Genomic DNA, 22,019 nt, shown 5'->3' on the forward strand with positions numbered 1-22,019 from the left:
AAAGAATATCTATGTATCTGCGAAAAACATAAGAATCTTTTTGAATCTAAAAAAAAATTATACCAATAGATCATATCAATAGTCGCATTAAAATCTGATCGTTTTTACGTTCTTGTACTTTTCATTTCATATAGATTGCACATGTTATATAAAAATTAATTATCATTGGAAAAGAACATTATTTTACTAATTCGTAAACACGAAAAGTAAGCAAAATAATATGAATTTAAACAAAACAAAGATTTTCGTTATTATTTTCTAATAATAAACGCATAAGTTTGCGTAAGAACGGTTTTAATTAGAATCCAAAACAATGTGAGGATGAGTAATGCGAAAAAAAATTTCTTTTCCTTACAATTTCGATCGGAACGTCAAAACATTAAATCAAAACAGATCGTGTAAAAAGAAAAAGAAAATATTTCTTCTGATTCGTGTTAAATCGAAATCATGCGGAAGGAATTAGTGTAAAATCAGAATTATAGATTATCATTATAATAATTATGTGGATTAACGTTATCGATAAAATTCATAGAATGACACAAAAATTCAAATAACAAGTAAATTTACATACAAATTACAGTCGATAAGATAAATAAAAAAAAAAGAAAAAAGAAAAAACGAGAAGACATAGATACTTATGTACGATGATTAAATGAAATAATAATTTTACATTTACGTGTCATACCTAAGCTGCCCCATGATTTTCTTTCTCGTGTATTCTCCTGACCCGAAGTTCGGAGAAAATCCATTAAATTACCATCATCGTCTTCGCACGGTATTCGACTCCTTCTTCGACGAAGGGTACCGTTAGGTGTTATGTCTGAAACATTAAAATTCTAACTTTAATGTAAAGAAAAAAAAAGAAAAGAAAAAAGAAAGAAAAAAAAGGAAAGAAAAAAAAAGAAAAGAAAAAGAAAAAAACACTAATCATTTTTATAAACAATAGTTAATATACCTGGCGAATAAGTATCTTCTTTGGTGGACTGTTGTTCAGGACCTCCAGAACACGAGCCTAATCTTCGTCGTATATTTGGTGAGCCGGTAATAGAAACATCGTCGTCCGAGGTAACAACACCGTTTTGTAATCTTTTGATCTGAAATAAATGTCAAATAAGAAATAAAGTACAAAAGAACAAAGAAAAAAAAGTTCTATCTAATATTCTCATGTTCATTAATATTAATTTTGATAACAATAACAATCTACCTTTGCTTCGCTACGACTGTAACTTCTTTGAGGTAAGCCAGTATGGAGATCAAGAAGACCATAATCCATCAGATTACATTCAGATTCAGAGTTAGGTGTTTCTGTTTGATTACTCACTGAAAATGTTTTAAAATGAAAAAGTACAAGTATTTAATATTGCGGATTGTATAACGTTAAATAACATTTCAGAACTTTCTGTTTTCAATATTTCAATATTATTTTATTTTTTTATCTTTTTTTTTTTAATAAATTTTCTGATATTACTTATTAATATATGTTATTTACAGTATTACAATAGTAATAGTATAGTATTAGGAATTGGCCGATAACTATTGTCGGAATTTTCTACTAAATTTATAATATTTTTTTATTGATTTATTATGACACTACAGTGTATTATATCATAATAATAACAAAAAATAATTGAAAATTACGATATTGATATAATATAGTATAAGAATAATATATAATATAATATAAATTATAATATAGAAATAATATATGATTGATAATACCAGAATTTTCTATTTAATTGTCTTTCTTAATATTTTCTATTAAAAGTAGTAGTATACAAATTCTATACTTTGAAAATTCTTTTTTCACATTTTATATAACAGAATAATATTATACTATGATAATAGTATAATTCTTTTTTTTGTGTTAGCCGATAAGTAATATCAAACTTTTTAATAAAAAGTATTGACTACAGTGTTATTTATATGAACACTGAAAGTGATGTAAATTTCAACAATAGTTATCTCTTTTAATCAATCCAATTATAAATAATACAATCGAATTTTTGATAAATAACTTACGTAATCTTTTCCTAGCCATTAATTGTTCTTCACGTTGCTTTCGCCTCGCTAATACCTGTTCCTCTTGAATCCTTCGCCTTTCGTTTTCCGCGACAGCCTGATTAAATTTTTGACAAAACTGATGGAATACCCTAAAACATTCCTCTATTTTGAAGGCATTAATGTCCTCGCAGAAAAATTCTGCCAATGTTCGTCGAACGTTTTCCAACTCTTCTATGTCTCTTTTCAATTGTGCCATTTCTTGTTCAGCCATCTGCAAATTTGATAATTCGAAATTAACATATCTAATTATTTTTTGGATTAATGAATACCATAATATTTATATAATGTATATATATGTATATATATATATATATACATATTAACGTAAATTTACTTGTAGAAATTGTGCCATCTGTTCTTGAATATCTATTTCGGTCGATGGTAATTGAATTTGATTCTTGATTTTCTTTATTTTGGTGTCTAATGTATTGAACTCGTTGTTTAATTGTTCGATCGTCGTTCTTAAAATTAAAAAAAGAAAAAAACAATATGAGTTAGTAATAAGACATTCTTATAATATATTTTTTTTATCGTTTAACGATATTTACTTTGTCGCTCCTTCCAAAGCACTCATGTCCTTAGCAAAATTCAGCAAATCTTTTCGTTTTCTCTCAGCTTGCTGATTTGAAAAAAAAAAGAAAAAAAGGGAAAGAAAGAAAAGAAAGAAACAGTGAAAAAAGATAAGTAAACGAAATTATTAACGATCATTAATTTTTTTCTGTTTTTTATTATCTTACCAAAGCTACGTAATGTATTAAATTCATTCCCGGTTTGTTCGCACGAATTTCGGTTAATTTCTGTAAAGAAGACAATTTAACTCCAGCTGCATTTCCTGCATAGCCACCCTGTATATAAATAAACATCATCAATCTCTGTAAATAAAATTACGATATAAAATTACAATGATTAATAAGAAATTATTAAAATTTACCGAATTTAAAAAGTTTCCAGCGACTAAGACCATATAAAGAACCTCATGAAGCGGTTTGTTAGTCATAAGATCCTCACCAGCAAGAATCATTGAATTTATACTCGGTTCGAGATAACTCATATTAGCAGCAAATTCTTCCTTCAAAAGCATACACTCGATTCGTAACTTGTAACTAATCAAAATAAAAATAACATATATTTGCATCTAATAATATACAAAAGAAATTAATTAATTTCCACGAAGAACACGTAGATATATAATCTTATAATGATTTTATCTCGAGATCTTACTTAGGTACTTGAATAAGTTGAAGAAAAAATTTTTCAGCGTTTCCAAGCTTCGATTTGTCACCATCGAAATTTTTCAACATTTCCAATTCATCAACCTCCGGTAGTATCTTTAACAGACCGCGTAACTTTTCCGCGCCGATGTCATCATGTCCGCCATCTTTTATCAATTGAATTATATCTTCGTTCGAACTTAAAGAAAAAGAAACAACGTATAGAGATATATGTAAGTACGATTGTGTTATTAATAAGATTTTATCCACTGAAATTATTATTTACCTTCGAAATTGTTTAAGAAATATATTGACATTCAGACTTCTTTTTCCATCGAGCAGGGCAATCTAAAAAGAAAAAAAAAGAAAAAAAAATAAACAATAAATAAATAAATAAGATCGGAGATATTAATCGACTGATCCTCTAGAAATCATTTTACCTCAGTTGGTTCTCGTCGACGTTTCTCAGCGTCCATGCCTGTTCCGTACGTCGAAGAACAAGTTACCGGTGGCATCATCGGTGGTACTTGTTGACAGAATAAACCTTCCATTTCAGCCCAATCTAAATCAGCATTTGGAAGATTTTGATGTTCGTTAGCAACTAACGACCATATATTTCGCTTGCCAATCACCTGTCGATCAATAAATAATTATACGTTGTATTTGATCTAGCGAGAATTTCAAATATTCAAATTTATTTCTACGGTGAGAAATTTCAATATTCAAATATTGAATTAGTCAATAATCTCGAAAATAACATCGGAATTTTTAATATTTAATATTCAAACAAAGAACCTTAATATTTTCTATTGAAAATTCCAATCTTATTATTGATGCAATTCAATATTATAATATTACTGTTATACTATTGTTATTTGTTATCATTGTTGTTGTTTTATAAAATATTAAAAATTCCTTTGAATTAATTATTTACCTATCGAAATATTTCCTAATAATAAGAATTTTAATATTAATGAAATATTCCTCAATGGTGATAAACACTGATATTCGAATACCTTCTTTCTTCTGGGTGAGAGAATTTCAGGAAAAAAAGAATAAATAAATAAAGAAATAAAAAAAAATTAAAAAAAAAATTTTTTAAAATATAATCTACTTTTTAACGAGATATTTAGAGATATGGAAAAAAATATATTTACCTTATGATTAGGAATCTTGTTCCAATTGATGGTTTTCATTTTAGTCTTAGGAGTTGGTGTCTCCTGTTGAGGAAGTAATCTCGCATGATTGTTGGGTACTTCAGGAGTAGGAGCACGAGTAACCTGTGGCACGTGCAACGGCGGTGGCAAAGGTGGTTCCATTGGAGCATTCGAGTTAGTCGGAATAATAAAGAGTGGTGGGGGAGGAGGTGGTGGCAATACAAGACCACTGCTAGGGGGTGGATTAGGCGGAGTTGTTACTGACGTATTCGTTGCTGATGTCAACGTTGGTGCAGTCGTATTGCTCACCGGAAGTGACGCTTTTCGAGACGTACCGCACGTCTGATCGTTTCCTCGGCAATGACAGCATAGATTATTCGTCTGTAGAATAGTATTAATATGTTTAAAGATATTCTACATCTTGCATAATTAATAAAACGTCTCGTCAATCGCTACGTCAATTTAAATTTAATTTGTTCGATAATTATTCTGTCGTTCCGACTTTAATCAAATCGTTTTAATCGGTCGCTCGTGAGCCTGAATCATAAAATTGCAATAATTATGAACTTACGAAACGGTATTGACAATTCTCGATGGACATCATCGCGAAATTTCTGGCCCATCTTTTCTGACGTAACAAAATCACGCGTTATTTTAGCGACGACAAAGTCCAATTGTGCAATCGGCGAAAGTTCGAAAAGAACAGATATGCGGCATGGATAGAAATCGAAAAATTAAAAGTAAAAGAAAAAAAAAAAAAAAGAAAAAGACAAGAAAAAAACGAACGTCTCAAGAAACGCGTCTTAATAAAGATTTTAACAATTTATACTGACTTGAAGACTAGGCGATCTCAGTAATTTTGTAGCGTCCTCTCGACTTTCCAATAACGTTGCACGATGGACCAATGTCTCTGCTGTGTCCCACGCTAGATCACTCGCAGCATCTTTCGGATCCAGTCGCAACAGATGCTGAAGGATGCTTAAGAATGGTATTTCCTGTGGGGTGTCTGCGATCTAAAAAGTGTTCTGCGTTTTATCAAAACTTTTCTTTGTACTTTATTTCATTATTAATAAATATTCTTTCTTTTTATTAATATTTAATTAATCGTTTTAATTAACTAATAAAATATGATTTAATTTAATTATTAATAATATCAATCATTTTAATTGATATTTAATTGATTCATTCAGTTTATTATTCAAGAATTTTTTCACATTACTATTCGTTATATACCGTGATACTTTTAACATTGATTCTATTATATTTTTATTGAAACTTGTCGAGTACATTAATATATTATTATTAATACATATGCAAATATTTGTTATATATAAATTATTAAATATATAATAATAATAAATTAAATATTTTAATAATATAATAAAATGCAATGTCTTTTCTATTTTTTTTTGTTTTTACTTTTCATATCTTCCCATATCGCTAAAAGAAAATATTCAATTTTTATTACTTTAAGGAAAAGGAAAAGAGAGAAAAAATTCATTAAATTCGAAAGATACCATCCAAGTATATAAATTTACAAACGAAACGAAAATAATTGATAATAAATATCACTAACCTGTCCAAGAATAGCATAAAATACATCAACGTGGGAGGACAAATCGATTTCCGGTGGTCCGTTGTTCGATAATACTTCGTCGCTCTCGCGTTGATCGTCGAAAACATCCAATTGCACTCTGAGATCCGGAGCGTGGCTTTTCCTATAAGAACAATCGTCATCTTCCTGATCCGTGAACATTTTAAGCCTTTACATTTCGTCGCTCGCGCTATTTCCGACTAAAGGGACGTGTGCTTTGGAACTCGTGTGGCTTTCTTTAGAAATTCGAAATTTCCTACGACGAAGAGAAGTCACTGTCACTTTTCTTTTTCCTTTTTTCCTTTTTTCTTTTATCTTTTTGTTCGTCCTCTCCCACGCTCGAGAAAAAAAAAAGATTCGTAGATCCTTCCCTACCTTCCCTTTTTGTCTTTTGAGAATGAAGATAATAAAGGAATGAGAATAAAAAAAAAAAAGAAAGAAATATAAAGGAACAAAACGAAGGAAAGAAATCTCGATTGATTTTCTTTACTATACAATATTATTCGCCGTGTGTAAGGTGTCTAATGAGAGACGCGCGAGTCGAAACAATGGCGCTTCCGTTCGAAAAGCATTCGGCCCGTTATTCGTTTCTTCCTTTACGTAGTGGGAGTGTCGGTTACGTGTTTGTCATGACGTTTAAACTTTACCACGTCTCTTACCCCGTCACAATACACCATCTATCTAACATCGAGTAACTATATATACATATACTCTTTTAAATCTCTTTGAATACAAAAAGCCTTGAGAAAAAGTTTTTATCGAAACGAATAGAAGAGAATTGAATCGAATTGCGATGAGAGTTTTCGCGCGTAACGTGGGGAAAAGTGAAAACGCAGGAAAGTTCGTGATTCACGCTATGATGGTTCTTAACAATAACTACAATTTCACGATACGTCTTTTACGAGGTGAAAAGAAGAAGAAAAAAAAAAGAAAAAGAACCAAAGTAAGATTAGAAATAGATTAGGAACTTGTTTTAAATTTTAAACTAGTAGTCTCGTTAAATGAAAGGTAAACACAATAGAACGTAAATATTCGAACTTCGAAGAACATCATTGACGATAAATTTCAATCAATGTATCTATCCAATAAACTATAAATAGATATTAATCATTTAATTAATTATGTTAATCATTTTAATCGTAATAATGTGCATTATAATTTAAATAATTATATAAAATTATTATCATTTAATTATTATGATTGTAATCGCTATCATTGAAAAAAAAAGAAAAAAAAATTATTGTTATAATAATTAATACTTAAAACGGACAATTCTTATATCGCTAATTATTGTAATAATCATTTTAGTCGTTTTATGCTCACGTTGTTTCAACGGTTACGACAAAATGACATAATAAAGTAAATTCAAAAAACGGGGTTTGGTATGACGGGAAACTTGTTCGAATGTTTAAATAAATGTGACGTCAGATGAAAGCTAATCCGCAATGAGCTATGGAATATTTGAATGTGAAAGAGTCGAAGAGTTTATCGATGGGCGTTTTCGTATTGGACGTCAAATATTTAGCGCGAAATTTGAATCGAACTGGTATAAGAAAAATATATTGGATTGTATCGCAATAACAATCATTATAGTCGTGTCGTCAGACACATTTGTTATCACATTAATAGAATTAAATTAACATTTTTGAATACGACAAATAACGAATTGTCAATTGTAAAATATGATAATTAAAAACAAGAAAAATCAATGAATTTTCATTTCAAATAAAAAACTCGTTTAAATATTCAAACAAATTATTATACATATATCGTCAATTGGTTCAACTAATTCGTGAGAGCGGGAATATTTAAATATGGAGAAGGATCGAATTCGTCGATTGTTTTCTTCTTCCTCTTTTTCTTTCTTTTTCTTTCTTTTTTTTTTTCTTTTTTTTTTAATCATTCAAACGTACTTCAGCGCCAAATTTCAATCGAGTCCAATCATGAAACATATTATCGATCATAATGATCATTTTATTTACGAGCGTTTGACGTTTTGTCTAACGAACTGGTCCGCCATATATATGAATTTTCGTTGGAAAGTTCCAAGAGCTACGAGAATATCTATGCCGTCGTGGAGTGCACGGAAATAGTTTTCCTCGTCGCGGATAGGCACGAAAGGCTCGGCGCGCGTTCGCGCTACCCTCGAGGGATGGAAATTTATTCGAAAAGGAAAGGCAAGAAAAAGTGGGGTCAAAAAGAAGAAGAAGAGGAAGAAGAAGAAGAGGAAGAAAAGAAAAAAGAAGAAGAGGAAGAAAACAAAAAGAGGATGAGAAGAAGAAAGGGGGAGGGGGGAGGGGGAAAAAGGAATTAAAGGAAAAAAGAAAAGAAAGAAAAAAATGAGAAAAGAATATCATGGGAAGACGCGACAGGACATATTGTCCAGAACGGTAGAAGAAATTTCCAGAACGTTCTAGACGGAGGAGAGTGTACGAAAATACCCATGCCAGTCCAAATCCGCCATCGATCTTACCAAGCGAATAAAACATAAAGAGAGAACAGTACGCCGAGTGCGACCATGAGTCACTGTACGGAATGCTAACACACTATACGGATCAGTAAAAGGATCCAGAAGCCCATTTTCATCGTGATGCTCTTGTCGTTCGAAAAATTCTTTCTTAGACAAACGATGCACTTCTTTTCTTTCATCCTTTTGCTTCTTTCTTTTTCTTTTTATTTCTTTTTCTTGCTTTTTCCCCCTCCCTTTTCTTTGTTTTTTTTGTTGTTGTTTCTTTTCGTCGCCCAATCACAATTCTTTTCTTCTTCTTTTTCTTCCTCTCCTCGCGCCCCTTCCTCCTCCTATCCTTCCCCATTCCGCTTCACAAGACCCAATTAATTTTCCATTCGTTGTTTGTCCCTTTAACTGTATATTATATATATTTAATTCTGTTCGAATTGAATCATTTCAAGATGACGACGCATCATAGCCACATACTTTTCGTAGGATACACTGACACTGTTTAAAAACAAATACACTGTAATAATCGATTAATAGATATTATCCCAATCGCGATGCACTCACGTCGCCATACGATATACGTTAGTATCTAATAAAAAAAAAAAAAAAAAAAAAAAAAAGAGAAAAAAGAAAAAAGGAAAAAAAAAGAAGAAAGAAAAAGAAGGAGAACAAACAACAACCAGAATTTCTTCCTTCGAAAATTTCAATAATTTCATTATTATTATCCCACGTTATTTATTATCCTTCCTTATTTTTAAATCTTCACAATTAAAATGACACAATTCCCTTTTTTTTTTTGAACTCTTCGAATGTCGATTATTCTTCCTTACCGTTTATCGAAATTCGTTGATAGATCGTGTCGAAGGATCTACGGAAGAAGAAGAAGAAGAAACGAAGAAGACGAGGATACGAAGAGCACCAATTAAAAAAGAAAAAAGTTTAAATCTTCGAATTTACATAAAGAAAGAAAACGAATAAAAAGGAAGATATAAAGAAAAAGAGAAGAGAACGGGTTGATCTATCGTAAAGTTTTTTTCGTTCTTTCACTTGTTCCTCTTCCTCCTTCTTCAAAACGCGTGAATATTAGACGCGATCCTCCGCGATCCTCTCAACTTAACGTAGCCCTCGCTCCAGTGCAACAGAAGATGCAGTCGCAGGTGCACCATGCCATGCCAGGAGCTCGGAGAGTTAATTCGGGCTTTCTTCTCTCTCTCTCTCTCTCTCTATCTCTTTCACTTTCTCACTTGCTCTATCAATCTATCTCTCTTCTACCCTTACTCTCGACCCTTTCATTTTCCTCTCCTTTTCTTCGTCCTCCCTCTTTCTACTTTCTCCCTCTCCATTTCTTGTCGTTTGCTGAGAATGTGAAGAGAGAAAGGGAAAAAGGGAGAGAGAGAGAGAAAGAGAAAGAGAGAGGGAGAGAGAGAGAGGGAGAGGGAGAGAGGGAGAAACGTCATGACTACATATTCTATTCTATTTCTTGAACGTTGGCGCCACGATTCGTTTGTTCGTTCATTCTTTATCGTTTCTCTCTCTCTCTCTCTCTCTCTCTCTCCTTCCTTTCTAATTTCTAATATCAATAATATTCTAGTATTTATAATTCTAATTCAAACATTAACTTTAACATTAACGTGAAAATGTTGACATATGTAAATCTTTTCTTTTGCGATTACATCGATGAAATTTAATATTTTTAAAAACGATACTAGTCGTTCGTTAACAAAAATATTATATTAATATAATATAACATAATATATTATATTATATTATATTATATAAATATATATTAATCGATAATATCGATCTTCTGATGATATTTATATATAATCTAATTGTAATTAGCTTAAACGTTAAACAAGCGTGAAAAGTTTGACAAAGAGGAATTTCTCTTTGTTGTGTTTTTTTTTCTTTCTCTTTTTTTTTAGAAAACTACGATGATATAAATTTTAAGAAGAAATACAGTCTCGTCGTTTCTGACAACTTATAATATATTATCTATCTATCAGTCAAGATAAAATTTTCTTTGAGATAATATGAATCGTTTAAAATCTTTAGGATTTTATAATACCAAAGCATTTGTAAAAATATGAAAGCAAGGATGTTGAATGTTTGTGCGTATTTATATATGTATATGTATGTGTGAGAATGAAAAATTCTTTCTCTTTGATTGTTATTATTACGAACGATCATTGTCTCGGAATTATTAGATTTCTTGTTCCTTTAGAAACAATGATGATTGCTATCGAAGCCAATTGACAACGAGCACTTCCTCGAATTAAGTTTATTAATTGTTGGATTATTTGAATTAGTGCACATGCATTATCCAAAACGTGCTCTTTCATTGATGCAGCGCTTTTAAAATTATTAAAAGTTCATTTTTTTTTCTCGTTTAAATGAAACGAGAAAGGAAAACAAACAGTTTTACAAAGTAAACCGTGTAACGTGATAAATTGAAAATCTTTTTCATTCGAAATTAATGAAGAACTTTCTATTAATTTTTTTTTTTTTTTTTCTTATATTTCCTTCGCACGATATAGATATGATAAATTTCGTTTGAAATTTTCAATTATATTTATATATTATATATTTCATAAATTAAAATAAAAAATATCAAGCTAAATTCATATAATTATTAAATTTACAAGTCAAAATTTAGATAATAAAATAATTCAATAATAAATTAATTTATCAAATTAAATTGAAATAATAAAATAATAATGTAAGAGATAAATGTATTAAATCAAGGAAAAAAAAATAAATATAAAAGTTGAAATTATTTATGTCATTTAAAATTGTTACATTAGACGGTCCACTCGTATTATAAAATTTTAACGAGATATGTTATTTGAAAATCATTGGGTTAATCGAGCATTCCTTTTTCACTCGTTTACGTTCGATTTTCCTCACTCTAACAAATCGATTATTAATCCGATGAGGAGCTTAGCGAATTAACGTTGCGTTAAATGTGTAAGTATAAAAGGTGTAGGTACAATAAAGCGCCCTTTCGTAACACTCATTATTATTTATTATCCCACAATGTTAAAGTGTTAATCAGTTAATACCATGAATCCAGGTCGTCGAAGAAGCGTGTACTCACCGCAACTCGTTCAGAATTGGGAGTAGCTTAAGGCCTGGAACGTTGCATACCATTAACCTTCTTAAATAATTCTTGTGAATCGATTAATTATGGAAGGAGTTGTTTTTAAATAATCGAATAAAAAATTAAACAAAAAAAAAACGAAAAAAAAAATAAAACCTTTCATAAACATTCAATAAAATTTTTTTTTATAAATTTTTTCATATACGTTTTATAAATTTTGTTATTAATATCTATCTTGTTCTTCTTCTTAATTTTTATCGAACTTTTTTTTTCCTTCGTAATCGATTATTTTAATTTGTCGCATAATTAAAATATTTTCACAAAACTTCGTTATTAATATATCTAGATATTTTATCGATTATTTGTCATTAAATAAACTAATTAAGGTTATTTTGCTTCGCTCACCGATAAACTCGTTGCGGATCCGTATGCGATCTTTCAATACCGGCGTTGAAATAACCAAACAGTTGATAAATGCCAGTAATACTGTCTGGTAATCCTCAGCCGTTGCTTTCTGCAGTTCGTCGATCACGACTCGCAATCGATAACGTTCTCCTTTACGTTCCTATGTGAAATTGATTAAAGAAAGAAAAAAAAAAAAAAAAAATTCGTTAATACGATTTTCTTTCTTATATCATTTTATTTTTATTTTATTATTTTTATATTTTATATTTATCTTTTATACTATTCGATTCAAAAATAAGTGCCTAAATCTATTATAAATGACGTAAACTTGTTCTTTTTTTTTCTTTTTTTTTTCTAATAAAATGAAATTTATTTATGAATATCTATGATTATTGAATTATAAAATATTTCTGATTTGATGTATAAACGTTAAAGTTATTTATAAATGTAAATGCAGTTATAAGCAAAAACTTCATTAAAACGGACCTTACTTATTTATAAATATTTATGATTATCGAAATATAATTATAATATTATCGTTCGATTCTTAATAAATGCTTAATATTTATAAATTGGGGTAAGATTTTAACTAAGAAATTTATTATAATAAAACTTATTATAAGAAATTTATTAAAATAAATAATAATTATTTATGGATCAATTTAATACTTCGTAATTCGATAATCATAAATATTTATATAAATAAGTATAAAATGTTTAGAAATAAAAATGTAGTTATCAATAAATAAAAAATACTTTATTATACTCGTATTAAATTACGAGTAAAGTTACTATATAAGTCGTAATAAAACTACATATAATTTTAAACCTACCGAATATTTCATCAAAGTAATAATAATAATAATAATAATAATAATAATAATAATAATAATAATAATAATAATAATAATAATAATAATAATAATAATAATAATAATAATAATAATTATTCTGATGAATCGACGAACGAATAAATAAATAAATCAGTGTCGTTTTTCCTTCAATGTAGAAGACCTTGAACCGATGACTTTTATCTAACATAAACTCAGCACGCGTCTCTTAGCAAACAGTAGACGTATACACGTTTGCATCTCAATGCTCGAAACGTTACCGTTTACGAGGCATAATTCACGAGCGAAATTTTCTAGTAATGTAGAGGACATCTCTTTGTCGTTTTCTCTTTTCTTAAATATAATCATCACGTAGACTCTGTTCTGACTATGAAGCAGGCAAACGACAATAATGTTTTATTCAAATTAAATCGTTTATCATTGAAAAATTTTTAATTTATTTAAACTTAACGATCAATTATTTTCTAATGTATTAAAAGTCATGTAATAGAGATAAACGATTAAGAATATTAATTATTTTTTTATATTCGTTAAATAAGCTCGAACGAACTAATAGAACGAGATAATAATATTGTAGTAGGTATGATTTACCTGATACGTGTGAAGCGTATCGATAGCACGCTGCCTACCATCTTGACTATAAACGCAGAGCGCCGAGAGTAATTCAACGACTTGTTTCTTAACCGAAGTACAGGCCGTGTCCAATGCTGAAATTGCGACGTATGTAAGTATATCTATGTATGCATCTATGTATGTATGTAGGTATATGATTATCGATCCTTCGTCAAGTATTTCGAAAATGCGAGAGGATGTAGTAACATGAGAGAAGAAACGTGAAGAGGAATTACCCGAAGCAAGTTTTACGCAATAGTCAGGATTGTCCACGATATAGTCGAGGCCCACGTGCGAATCCATGTTGACTCTTAGAAGAGTGTTCCTAATCTAAACAAAAAGAAAAAAAGAAAAAAAGAAAAAAAAATTATTCAACGAGAATTAACATAAGTGTGAAATATTTTGATTTGTTTTTGTTTTTTTTCTCTTCTCTCTTTTTTTTTTCTTTTCTTTTTTCGTAAATAAATACATAAAACGAAGTATGTACGTATAATAAGATTATTAATATTTTTATATAATATATTTATATAATTAATAATAATAATATATTTTATGATATATGAGATATGTATATATATAATATTTTAAATATTATATCAAAATTATAATAAATATTATACGCGTTTGATTATTGTCACTTTATTATCACGTTGTTATAATAAATATAATAAATATAATAATAAAAATATATTAAGAAATATTTTATGAACAAATGTATTAATAAATATTATTTTAAATGCTTTATACGGATACGTGGGTGATTTATATTAAGACAAATATAATGATTTATATTAAGACAAAATCAAAATAAAATCAAAATATAAATCAAAATATAAATAAAAAAAAAATATATATATAAGTTAAAAAGGAGAATTCCCATAATATAACAAAATATTTCACAACGAAGTAGATGAAATGGTCCTTTATTATAAGAGATGATTTACGAGGTCGCTTCAAAAGGTCTTCCCGACTATGGTTGTTCGAACGATCGGAAGATATTACACGGCAATAAAGGTCGATGTTCCGGAGAGACCATTAATATTCTAATAAAATTCTGGCGAACGTGGGGTCGACGATATCGCTTAATTGGTCATTAACATTCTGCCGACAATTAAATCGCCAATTAAAAATATACACGTCAATGGTCGGTAAAGTAAATGGCATCTCTCACTATATTTTCACGTATTCTTTTATTTCCTTTTTTTTTATTTTTTTTTTCGTTTTTAACATCTCCATTAAATAATCTTTCGGACAACGCATAAACGTACACGTACACGTATACATACACATATACTCAAGTACTGTCCACGTGCTCATGGACGGATTCGAAGTGTAAAATAAGTCGAAAGGCCATAGTGAATCTCGAGGATTCGTCCTCGAGGCGAACCAGAAATCGAGCTCTCGATTGTACGCATAAAACGTATTTTTCCAAGCACCTCATTGCTCTCGTGCCATTTTTAGACGGCGACTTGCACTATGATTCATAACATTGGTCATGGAAAGCCTTAGCTGGAGTGTGTTTGCCACTCCAAAACTCTTTAAAATAAAAAGAGAGCGAGAGAGAAAGAAAGAGAGAGAGAGAGAGAGAAAAGTTGATTCGTTCAAAGGAATTTCCGTGTCGATGGCCATTTTCGTCGAACAAATATTATATCTATGTATATATGCATTGGTACATATATCCATTTACCATTTGAAATTCCTATTTTTCTACGTATCCATATTCTTTTATCTATCTATTCTTCCATAAGCGATAAATTATCCTGACAACAATGATCCTAATCGAGAAATACACATAGCGTTAGTATAAATATTAATAAGAGATCGATAATAATTTATGAAGAAAAAAAAAAAGAGATCGAACTATCTATCCGTGTATTCATGTATCTATGTATAATATTTACGTAAATAAATATATACTTTTATGTACATGACTATATTTTATATATAGTACAAACTTATATATATATATAATATATATAATATATAGTATACTATAGATATAGATAAATATTTATATATATATATATATATATATGTATATATATATATATATATTATATACTTAGATATATGTGATTGTATATACGTAAATATGTAATAAATAAATATCTATGTGTATTTATATAAATATATATATATATATACGGAGTAAATAAATAAATATGTATGTAGATATAGATAAACGAAACAAAATCGTGCCTTCGAGCAATAAGGCTTTTGTGCGTTGTGCGAAATGTATAAATGATTTTTAAGGGGGATAAGCGAACAAGGAGCTTCTCATAAAACGTCGTATCGCCGTAAAAGAAAGAAAGAAAGAGAGAGAGAGAGAAACCAGTAAGATCGGAGAGTGGAGTTGAGGTCTAGGTTGGACTAATATACACATACACAACACACATGCATACATACAAACATATATATGTCTATACAGAGAATGTATAAGCATTAACACATACATACATACATATATACACATGCATACATATATACGTATAATATGCGTAACGCACATACATACATACAAATAAAAAACGTACGAGAATGGAGTAGAAGCACGTGTGCATGCAAGTGTCACGTGTATGTATGTATATGTAGCCGCTTAACGCGGGTGGATTCGCGCAAGAAGGAAACGTATTACGTACACTCGCTTACTCGCATGTAATCTGCAGGGGCGTAGGAAACATCATCTAAAATCGAGGTCGTATGTATGTACATATATATATATACGTATTTACGAAGAAGAGATGTCTTCTTCTTAAGTAGTCTCTGCCTACGTTATCGTCCCGACTGAAATTCAAATCTTCCGTTTTTTGTCTTCTCGCACTTTTTTTCTTTTGCTATTTTTTTTTCTGTTTTTTTCTTTTTTTCTTTTTCTTTCCTTCTAATTCTTTTTTTTTCATAATTATTTCCTTTCCCCACCTCATTCCCCAGAACATCGATCGACCAATAAAGTAAAGAAGATATCTCTTATCGAATTCGAATTGAAATCGTTTTGTAGAAAATGAAAAAGGAAAAAAAAACGGAAAAAAGAACGGAGATATATAACGCGAGATGTATAATATTTTATGATCGTTGTCTCATATCAGCATTGAAATAAAATAATTTTCTTAAAAATCCTTACGTCAAATTAAATCGTTTCCATTTATGGGACGGACAATCGTCTCGAGGATCTTTTATTCGAATATTTTGGTGCTTTTCAAAAATTTGACGCTTCGTAAGAATGATAAAGAGTAAATAAAGAAACAATGAGACAGAAAGAGAGAAAGAGAAAGAGACAGAGAAAGACAGAGTGAAAGAGAGGAGATAACGAAGAAGAGAGTGGGAGAGAAAGAGAAGGCATCAGTAAGGGCAAGAAACCAACAGGGAAAGAATGGTAGGAAGGGAAGTCTCTCTGAGAAAAGACCATAGGATTGCGTCACTGAACGCGTGCACATACCTCTAGTCATGTTTAAAAATAGATTTCTTCGATATTAAGGACCGCGAGATGCAAAAGAGAAAGAAAGAGGGGGAGAGAGAGAAAGAGAGAGAGAGAGAGAGAGAGAGAGAGAGAGAGACGAAACTCTCGTTTGATTTCAATCGATTTATTTACGATTTCACTAGTAAGCCTGTTGATGCAAAAGAGAGAGAGAGAGAGAGAAACTCTCTCGTTTGATTTCGATCAATTCATTTACGATTTTACGAGTAAATCTAACGATCCAAGAGAGAAAGAGAAATTCTCTCATTTGATTTCGACCAATTCATTTACAATTTCACGAGTAAACCTGGACCGAGTAGGCCGGATGCTGTACGTTCGTGTCTTATACTTCAGAGAGGTAAACGACACCAAACGTCAGAGATATCTAAATCGTTATCTTGCACCGGACGCGAATAGTAACGATCGTTTGTCTGATTCATACTTTGTTCTCTCTCTCTCTCTCTCTCTCTCTTTCTTTCTTTCTCTCTCTATTTCTCTCATTTTCTCTTCCAAGTACACTGGCAATTCCTCAGGAGCTTCCTGTTATTTCGTTCCTACCGAGCTTCGACCGACAACAACGACAACGACAACGGCGACAATGTTACGTAGCTCATGCGGAGTGTGACCATCTTAGGAAGGCCAAGATGAAAGGAAATAAAAACGAATGGAACCATTTTAATCTTTTTTCTCTATCTAACGATTAGTAAGTAAGATTATCTTTCGGATAAATTTCTTATGATGATGATGATGATGATGACGATGATGGTAACAATAATAATAATAATAATTTCTTCTTCTTATTATTGTTGTTGTTATTTTCGTTATTGTTATTAACTATTATACCAATAATAGTCGCCATTATCTATTATTATAATTAACAAATATAAATAATATATTATTTATTTCGCAGGGATGTTTATTGTAATATAAATTTATAATAATTTGGTCTCTTCTTTTTCTGTTTCTCTCTCTCTCTCTCTTTTTTTCTTGCTTCCTTCGGAGTTCCTCGACGACGAGTTCTCGCAATGACTTTTTTATTCTCAAGGACGAATCATTTTATCGAAGAGGAATTTAAAAGTTTCCATTAAGATGAGAGAGAAGGAAATTGTTAATATTAATGATACAAGAAACATAAATAAATATTATTTCTAAATTACAAAAACGAAGAGATAATTTCATTTATAAAACATTCCGATTGACGCGTTGACAAGATCATGATAAAAAAAAATAACTACAAGTAAAATTATAAACAGAATAAGATGTCTCGATTAAAAAAAAAACAAATAAAATGAAAGAAAAAAGAAAACCAGAACAAGACAAAACAAAAAAAATCGACAAACAAACAATAAAAATAAACGAACGAACGAACGAAAATCAAACGAACAAAAAATAAAACAAACAAACTTACAAATGATAAATGACATAGAACGAATTGATAGATTTATAATTGGCTCTCGACTCTAGATCGTCCCAAAGAAAAAAGAATGATAAAGAAACAGTTAGTTCTCTCTCTCTCTCTCTCTCTCTCTCTCTCTCTTTCTCTAACTGTTAGGATCGTACGAAATTGTATTTGACTGTATTAGACAGAACGAATTACTAATCGTAGGAAGCAAACAGGCAGGCGCAACAAGCGAACATGCCATACGTGTAAGTACATACGCTGAGGGTTCGCATTGAACGAGCTCTCTTTCTATCTCTTTTTCTCTCTCTCTCTCTTTATGTATATATATATATATATATATATATATATATATATATATATCTTTCTCTCTCGTACATTCGCGTGGCCAACGTAGGATACCATATCGGGCACCTTGTTGACCTCGTCTCTCTTCTCTCTGTCTCTTGGAGCATTCCCGAGAGCACCATCTCGTTCTCTCTCGCTCTCTCTCTCTCTTTCTCTCTCTCTCTCTTTCTCTCTCTCTCTCTTTCATTTTCTCTTTCTCGCCATGAACGAATAGTCGGACTCCTTCTCTCGCGGACTTCTTGCCTTCCCACGTCTTTCACTCGTACGACAAAAGGGTTTTCGGCTGTTTCTCTGTCACCTCGACTATTTCGTATTCAGAACAGATGATCTTTCTCTTTCTCTATCTCTCTCTCTCTCTCTCTCTCTCTCTCTCTCTCTCTCTCTCTCTCTCTCTCTCTCTGTTTTTCTCTGTCTTTCTTTTTTTCCTTTTTTTTTTTTTTTTTTTTTTATAGACATGGCGCCAAGAAGCTGGAACAGATCGATCGATCGAAGCTCTGAATCATCATCGTCGTAGTTTCGCAGAATATTCAATTCCATGAAAATTGTATATAGTTAAATAAGAGAGAAAGAGAGAGAGAGAGAGAGAGAGAGAGAGAGAGAAAAGACTCATTATTACATCTTAACATAAACTTACAACTGTGCTCTTCTCATATGTATATATATATATATATATATACATATGTATGTATGTATGTTTTTCTGTTATGTGTGCGATAGTTATGCTTACTTTCTTGATATAGGTACATTCATGTTATGTACATTCTGTATAGATACGTGTATATATATCCATGTATCTTTTTCTTTTTTTCTTTTTTCTTTTTTTTTTTTTTTAAACGTTTCAGGAAGAAGGAACATATATCCTTATTAGGGATACCATGAAATAAACGAAAAAGGAACTACCGTTTTGTGATTTTCCATAAAGTTTCAATCCAACGACGACGAATGGAGATAAGAAGAAGAAGGAAGCGAACGAAATACGAATTATTCTATAGGATGGAAATATGGGAATAGTGGATAGATAGACAATCCATGTGAGCTCGAACTAATATGGGGATTCGTCGCTCTCGAACGGTGAATAATACGCTTCTATATCGGGAAGCAGCAACCAGGGGCGGCAAGAAGGCCATTAATGTTCTAGTAGCCTCTGTTGGCTCACCTCTCTTTAACATTTACGGGGTGTCCTTAAATGAGCCAAAATCATGACTTTCCAATTTTGTATTGCCCGACTGCTATTATTAGACTCATGGTTACGGTTTTCTTCTTCTTCTTTTTCTTTTTTTTGATTTTTTTCTTTATTTTTTTTTTTTAATTTATTTCTTTTTTTTTTATAAGAAACGAAAGTTTTTTTCTCAACAAAGGAACGATTTCTTTTCCTTTCATTTTTTTTATTTTTTTGAAATATAATTCGTTGAAAAAATTTCGATTGTTCGTCATTGAAGTAATCTTTAATCCGTTCTATTATAAGTTATGAAAGAAAGAAAAAGAAGAGAAAAAAGAAAGAAGAATAATTGAAAAAATTGTTCCCCCGAACTTTTCCTTTTTCATACTGGGACGCACTTGCGCTCCTCCTCCTCTTCCGATTTTAACGAGGCTCACAGGGCTCACTCGAGTCAGATCGATGTTTTGATTCATTCTGCACCAATGCGACCCGGTCGCGGTTACCTTGTCGCAACGTGGTCATGGCCCCGACTGGATGTGGATAGTGGTCAGGATCGTCCCCCCTTCACTTTTACTTGTATCTATGACACCGAGTACTCTTCGAGCACACGCGGATCATACTTCTGACAAGGAACGAAAATTGTATACGAAAAGGAAGGGAGGGGGAAGAAAAAAAGAAAAAAAGAAAATAAGATTCATAATTGTATACGAAAGATAGGGAAAGAAGAAAAAGAAGAAAGAAAAAAAAGCCGATGGAATCGTCCAAAAAAAAAACCACAAACTTTTGTTTCAGGCAAAATTCATTCGATATGTTTCCCATTGAAAATAAAAAGAAAAAAGGACAAAAAAACAAAAAAAGGAAAAAGAAGATGAAAGATAAAAGTTAAAGTAATTTATCGTTGAACAATTTGACGATGTTACCTTTAGATAACGTTTATAAGTTTATACTCGTACCCACGTAATAACGATAATATTATAGTCTCTCTTAGAGCATAGGATCAAACGTAAATAACAGGCGAATCACTTTAATACAACTTTGCGATGCTCGTTGACTCAGACTCGTCGCATATTCAAGTGTCGCCCGGAGGTAAGTAAGTAAAGGCATTTAAGACTGATGCAAATCCTTTCGAATGAATCTATACAATTAATGATAGATTTTTCCCTGTCGACAAGTCTCTATCATGAAATTTCTAGATCATGAACAGGTGTTTTTATGGAATTTTCAATTAATCCTTACTTCCTTGCGACGAGAGAGTTAATCGAGTTCGTTTAAATGTATATATTACTTTATTCTTTTTTTTTTCTTCTTCATTTTTATTATAAAAACTTTTTTTACAAACAAGCCTACCCAAAAGATAATTATTCCCAAAGTGGATCATCACGATGTGTTTATCGTAACAAAAATGAAAAACGAGAAAAAAAAATTCTTTTTTTCTTTTCATGATAAAAATCAAGATTTTTTAAGATTATACACTTAAGATGTGTCTTCTCATTTCTTGCAAATATCCTACAATCGAATCGCAAAGCGTGAGAAGAGATCAGCAGGTGCTCCGTGGGTGGGCACCTGTACGATACGCGAAGTCAGCTTAAGCATACTATCATGAACGAGAAAAGAAACGTTGAAAGTTCGATAAGAACTAACAGAGAAGAAAAAAAGATTTCGAGTGATCCCTTGGTTTTTTTTTTCTTTTGTTTAGTTTCCTCTTTTTTCTTTCTTTTTTATTTATGTATTTTTTTTTTTATTTTTTTTTTTTTTTTATTTTTTTTTTCATTCTTTCCTCTCACCTTCTTTTTTCTTCGCTCGTCGTCGGGAGAACGTGTCGACTATCGAGACTGACATCCCGATGTCGATATTCGCGCACACAACACTTACACTTTTTCCGCCAGGAACGTTTCGCGGAAACTGCGTTTCAGGAGCGCGCAAAGTGCCGCCGCGAGATCGAGCGGCGGACCGATCTCTCGCGCATGCGCCTTTAACTATCTCTAATATCTCCCCACCATTTCCTCTTTTGGCGGGTCCGCTTAAGTCCCTTTTCCATTTCTCTTCGAACACTCGGCGTTAATTCACATTATTTTCCCTTGAAATTATCATTCGTTTGTTTTAATTTTTTTTTTTCTTTTTAATATTGTCATCGATTTCTTTTCTTCTCTTTTTTTTTATTCTATTAGCGATTTGTTTTTTATTTTCTCTTATTTTCTTCTTTTTTTTTTTTT

The 22,019-nt window shown here is 30.9% G+C and overlaps 1 protein-coding gene across 4 annotated transcripts in view; it reads right to left on the reverse strand.

Annotated features, from left to right (window-relative positions):
* Positions 1 to 21,949, reverse strand: part of LOC124429608 — a 26,081-nt gene extending 4,132 nt beyond the window's left edge. For 3 of the 4 annotated variants that reach the window (XM_046975104.1, XM_046975102.1, XM_046975100.1), the window contains exons 1-19: positions 21,591 to 21,949; positions 13,686 to 13,779; positions 13,429 to 13,544; positions 11,987 to 12,146; positions 11,579 to 11,612; positions 6,006 to 6,147; positions 5,263 to 5,442; positions 4,430 to 4,810; positions 3,713 to 3,904; positions 3,559 to 3,620; positions 3,283 to 3,471; positions 2,993 to 3,164; positions 2,799 to 2,906; positions 2,610 to 2,680; positions 2,396 to 2,522; positions 2,020 to 2,272; positions 1,205 to 1,320; positions 956 to 1,094; positions 686 to 820 (exon numbers count right to left, since the gene is read on the reverse strand). In XM_046975104.1, the coding sequence (XP_046831060.1) occupies positions 686 to 820; positions 956 to 1,094; positions 1,205 to 1,320; positions 2,020 to 2,272; positions 2,396 to 2,522; positions 2,610 to 2,680; positions 2,799 to 2,906; positions 2,993 to 3,164; positions 3,283 to 3,471; positions 3,559 to 3,620; positions 3,713 to 3,904; positions 4,430 to 4,810; positions 5,263 to 5,442; positions 6,006 to 6,147; positions 11,579 to 11,612; positions 11,987 to 12,146; positions 13,429 to 13,544; positions 13,686 to 13,752 (2,644 nt within the window). In that variant the 5' untranslated portion in view covers positions 13,753 to 13,779; positions 21,591 to 21,949. Of the gene's footprint in view, positions 1 to 685; positions 821 to 955; positions 1,095 to 1,204; positions 1,321 to 2,019; positions 2,273 to 2,395; positions 2,523 to 2,609; positions 2,681 to 2,798; positions 2,907 to 2,992; positions 3,165 to 3,282; positions 3,472 to 3,558; positions 3,621 to 3,712; positions 3,905 to 4,429; positions 4,811 to 5,262; positions 5,443 to 6,005; positions 6,148 to 11,578; positions 11,613 to 11,986; positions 12,147 to 13,428; positions 13,545 to 13,685; positions 13,780 to 20,309; positions 20,429 to 21,590 lie in introns of all 4 variants that reach the window. The other variant, XM_046975101.1, reaches the window with a different exon arrangement.
* Positions 21,950 to 22,019: the final 70 nt, after the last annotated feature.

This window comes from Vespa crabro, chromosome 15 (genome assembly GCF_910589235.1).
Source record: "Vespa crabro chromosome 15, iyVesCrab1.2, whole genome shotgun sequence".
In the NCBI taxonomy this organism is placed as follows: domain Eukaryota; kingdom Metazoa; phylum Arthropoda; class Insecta; order Hymenoptera; family Vespidae; genus Vespa; species Vespa crabro.